The sequence below is a fragment of the Physeter macrocephalus genome, chromosome 16 (genome assembly GCF_002837175.3).
Source record: "Physeter macrocephalus isolate SW-GA chromosome 16, ASM283717v5, whole genome shotgun sequence".
Taxonomy (NCBI): domain Eukaryota; kingdom Metazoa; phylum Chordata; class Mammalia; order Artiodactyla; family Physeteridae; genus Physeter; species Physeter macrocephalus.
In genome coordinates, this window is record NC_041229.1 from 38,755,185 (window position 1) to 38,760,233 (window position 5,049).

At 39.5% G+C, this 5,049-nt stretch overlaps 1 protein-coding gene across 1 annotated transcript; it reads right to left on the reverse strand.

The window, feature by feature from the left end:
• Positions 1-1,707: 1,707 nt before the first annotated feature.
• LOC112066978 (lysine-specific demethylase 4D-like) lies at positions 1,708-2,181 on the reverse strand (the record flags this gene model as incomplete). Its single annotated transcript, XM_024131605.1, has 1 exon — positions 1,708-2,181. A coding segment is annotated over one exon (474 nt), but the record flags the coding sequence as incomplete, so codon positions are not given.
• Between the last annotated feature and the right edge of the window lie 2,868 nt (positions 2,182-5,049).

Genomic DNA, 5,049 nt, shown 5'->3' on the forward strand with positions numbered 1-5,049 from the left:
CGATGCAGGGGAACTGGGTTCGCGCCCCGGTCTGGGAGGATCCCGCATGCCGCGGAGCGGCTGGGCCCGTGAGCCATGGCCGCTGAGCCTGCGCGTCTGGAGCCTGTGCTCCGCAACAGGAGAGGCCACGACAGGGGGAGGCCCACATACCACAAAAAAAAAAAAAAAAAAAAAAGATCCGTTTTCTGCCGGTAAAAATAATTGGCAGTTTCTTACAAAACTAAATATAGTCTCACCATACAATCCAGCAATTGCAGTCTGGTATTTACTCAGATGAGCTGAAAACTTACATCCACACCAAAACCTGCACACACATGTTTATAGTAGTTGTATTCATAATTGCAGAAAAATGTGGGAGCAACCAAGATGTCCTTCAGCACGTGAGTGGATAAATAAAGGATGGTTCATCATACAATGGAATATTATTCAGCAATAGAAGGAAATGAGCTATAAGACCACTAAACGTGGAGGAAACTTAAAGGCATGTTAGTACGTGAAAGAAGTCGTTTGGAAAAGACAAAATTATGGAAGCAGTAAAATGATCAGTGGTTGTGGGGGGAGGGGGCAGGGTGGGGAGATGAATAGGCAGAGCAGAGGATTTTTAGGCAATGAAACTATTCTGTATGGTATTATAAGTGTAGATACATGTCATTATACATTGGTCAAATCCATAGACTGTACAACACCAAGAGTGAACCATCAATTAAACTACGGACTCTGGGTGATAATGAGGAGTCAGTGCAGGTTCATCGATTGTAACAAATGTTCCTTTCTGGTGTGGATGCTGGTGGAGGAGCCTGGGAAGGAGTATGTGAGAATCCTCTGTATTTTCCACTTGATTTTGTTGTGAACTACTCTGAAAAAATTAAGTCTATTAATTAAAAGAAAAGGAACGTGTAAGCCTGGGGGTGTGGTAAGGAAAACAACAGTAGAACTGAGCATCAGAGAAAGAATACAAGAGGATGTCCTTGGCCTTGGGCTGGCCCTAGAGGCCAGGAGAGTGTGTGAATGCACATCAAATTAACTGAGCACCTACTACATGCCTGTCACATTTACATCCCCAGTATCTTCACAAAACTCTCGCACTGTAATTCTGGCTCAGAGAAAATCAATGATTTTTTGCTGAAGGTCCCACTACTAGAAAGTAGCAAAGTGCAGGTTTGAATGCCATTTCTTCTGACTCTTAAGTTCAGTTCTCCCCTCTAAGTAACTGCTGGATAGGTCAAAGCATTGACTATGGAAAAGTTTGCTTTACGAAAGACATCACGCTTCAGATTCAACTTTGCACATATGCATACAGAGTGGGTCCATGGATGGACTGAGTTTGTGGATGGAGGGAAAACACAAAACCACATCAATAGCATCACATTTATTTACTTCACCATTAAAAGAAAAATAAGAGGCTGCAGGTGAGGTGATAGGGAAGGAGTACTGAATAGAGAATCATTATTACTATCCAGAGTAACAGCCTTTCTGGAATTTCCCATACCAAGGACAAAATTTCATAATGGACAGAGTCAGGTTCTCCTGGGAGTCACCCTCTCTGCCATGATGAGGAAGGAAAGCTTCTGCAGCTCTGGAGAGAGGCCAGGGAAGGTGGCCTCACAGTGTGGTGACAATGCAGACCTCCCCAAGTCTCCTTTCTTCCCTGCAGTGCATGCCAGAGACACGGCCCATCTTCCTCACCTCTGCATGGCCACGCTCATCTTATTCTTCCATCTGCGAGGCCACTTTGCCGTAATCGATCCAGCGCGGGGAGGCGAAATTGATGGCTTCCGCGCAGTTGAAGCCATGGTTGAAGCCAGAGTGGTAGCCATAGGGAAACGTGACTATGAACTCTCCAGCCTCCTGAGTGACCCGACCGAAGGGGATGCCGTTGTCCTTGAGGACCGTGGGCGAGATGAGAGCCACCTTGTGCCGCAGGAAGGCCTCACAGCCCCGCGAGCTGCCCGGGAAAAGCTCCCTGGCCAGGCGTTCCAGGCGCCGGCCGTGCTCCGGGGGCACCGCGTACCACGTCTTGGGCTCCCCGAAGTGCAGGTAGTTGATGCTGTAAAGGTCCATGTCCTCCGTGTGCCAGGCGAAGGCGGTCTTCCACATGCCGAAGTACAGGTAGGGGGTGTTGACGCCTTCGATGACCACTCCGTACTCCCGCTCCAGCAGGTCCTGAATGGTTCCCAGGTTTCAGAGTTTTTATCATATAGGGAGCCATTGATTATTTTTTTGAATTTTATTTTATTCATTTTTTTATACAGCTGGTTCTTATTTGTTATCTATTTTATACATATTAGTGTATATATGTCGATCCTAATCTCCCAATTCATCCCCCCACCCCCCTTCCCTACTTGGTGAAGGAGCCATTGATTTTTAACACCATAATTTGGTAGTAAGTATAAACGTTTCTTTGAATATTTTCACTCCAAATTTTCGAAATCCACCTATGCCTGAATCTGATACTTTTAGCTTTTTCCTGAAACTGAAGATGCTTGCTCACCACCAGGGCTTTTCTTTTCCTGTATTTAGTAAACTCACCTCCTTCCCCCTCGCCCCATTTCGGACGGACTGGCTATTACAATGGTATCAGACGTCCGATTTTCCATTTCTTAGCGGGGTCTGTTCGGTGCGAGTCTTTGGATTCCATGTAAGCAATATATTTCTGAAATAATTTTTTTTTCACGACTGGACGAAATGTCATTATTGTAAAATTTAGGTTCTAGATGGCATGTTCCTCAGATGCTATGGTTTTAAATTAATAAGCCTCAAACTCCCAAATCCCAAGGTCTGTTCTGGATATAGCTGAAGTTGCTGGAGATACACATGAATCATTATCATATAAAACATAAGTATTAACTACTACAACGGTAAAACCTCTCATATATGTCACTCACCACCAACAATTGTCACCTGAACTCTAAGCAACTAAAATTTAAAAAAATATCTCCCAGCTTTCCAGTTCATTCAGGCACCGAATCTTAGATTCAGCAGTTTCTCGCAAAAGGAAATGTGATTTCAGTAGCTGAGACATGGAAGCAACCTATATTGTCCATCGACAGAAGAAAGGATAAAGAAGACGTGGTACATATATACAATGGAATATTACTCAGCCATTAAAAAGAATGAAATAATGCTATTTGCAGCAACATGGATGGACCTATAAGTATTAACTACTACAACGGTAAAACCTCTCATATATGTCACTCACCACCAACAATTGTCACCTGAACTCTAAGCAACTAAAATTTAAAAAAATATCTCCCAGCTTTCCAGTTCATTCAGGCATCGAATCTTAGATTCAGCAGTTTCTCGCAAAAGGAAATGTGATTTCAGTAACTGAGACATGGAAGCAACCTATATTGTCCATCGACAGAAGAAAGGATAAAGAAGATGTGGTACATATATACAATGGAATATTACTCAGCCATTAAAAAGAATGAAATAATGCTATTTGCAGCAACATGGATGGACCTAGAGATTGTCATACCAAGTGAAGTAAATCAGACAAAGATAAATATCGTATGATACCACTTTAAAAAAAAGGACACAAATGAACTCATTTACAAAATAGAAACAGAGTTAGAGAACGAACTTATGGTTACCAAGAAGGAAGGGTGGAGAGGAGGGATAGGGATTTGGGGCTTGACATGTACACACTGCTATATTTTAAATGGATAACCAAGAAAGACCTACTATATAGAACTGGGAACTGTGCTCAATACTATGTAATGACCTGAATGGGAAAATAATTTGTAAAAGAGTGGATACATGTATAAGTATAACTGAATCACTTTGCTCTACACCTGAAATTAACACAACATTGTTAATCAACTATATTCCAAAATAAAATAAAAGTTAAAAAAATTAGTGAAGATTTATATTATGGATATGTTTGAGGGAATAATTTTATTCAGTCGGCTCTGATATAATTCCATTGTCTGCAGACCAGTCATAGACTTCAAAATGTTCTTTTCCACTACTAGTAAACTCAGTTTGTTATCATCTCACTAAAGGAAACTATTTTGAGTGAAACTATTTCTTTGAAACCTGAACATGAAAAGATAAACTTGATAAAATTTTTAAAAATTTAATCACCAAAATAAACAGTAAAGATTAAAAAAAGTTAACTCCATCTCAAATGTAAATAGTTTTTGCCTTAATCTCATTTACAGATTCTTTTTAAAATAAGAAACAAGAGTGGAGGAATAAACAGGCGATTGTTTAATAATGTGAAATACTAACTTCACATGAACATTTTTCAAGATCCAGAAATGTGCTTTCCCCTCTGAACTCAACCTCAAAATGAAGCAGCATGGACTGATGGTCTAGTTCTATGTGTCCCATCAAAAACTGAATTCACAAAGCACCATGCCTTTCCAATCCCTCAACATCCTCCAAAATCATTGATGTCCAACTCTTGTCCACTCCTTCAGTTTCCCATAAAATGAAAATATTTTGCCTGATACAAACCTGTGTTTAAAACCTTTAACTTGACAGCATAGCATATCACCTATGAGACAATAACTATGTATTACATATATATTTATATATTTATGTATAAATAATATGTATATTATTTACACATATATATTCTTTTTTAATCTAGGAGAAACAAGAATTCCATCTATCACAGCTTCCAATGTAAAAATTATAAAAGATGATCCCACAACTGAAAAACAAATGATTTAAACTTTTAACAGAAAGGCTTCTCCTTTTCTATCAATTTCACACATTTAACAAGAAAAAAAGAATAATTTTTAGTAAGGAGAGAAAAAGATAAGAAACTCTAGCTAGATGATTTAGCTTAATCATTTACTCAAATAAACATGAATTGAGTGACTACTATGCTTAAGGTATCAAAATAGGTTCAGTGGGGAATATAAAAATAAATCAAGACTTAGACCTTCCTGAAAAGATGTCTATTTCCATGGGGAAGATAAGTCAAGTACAGAATTAGCATTAATCAATAAGTTGGATTTGAATACTCACCCAAGATTTACAAAATGGTGACCGTAAGTATTTTATTCAACTTTTCTATCATTCTGTGTCTTCATCTAT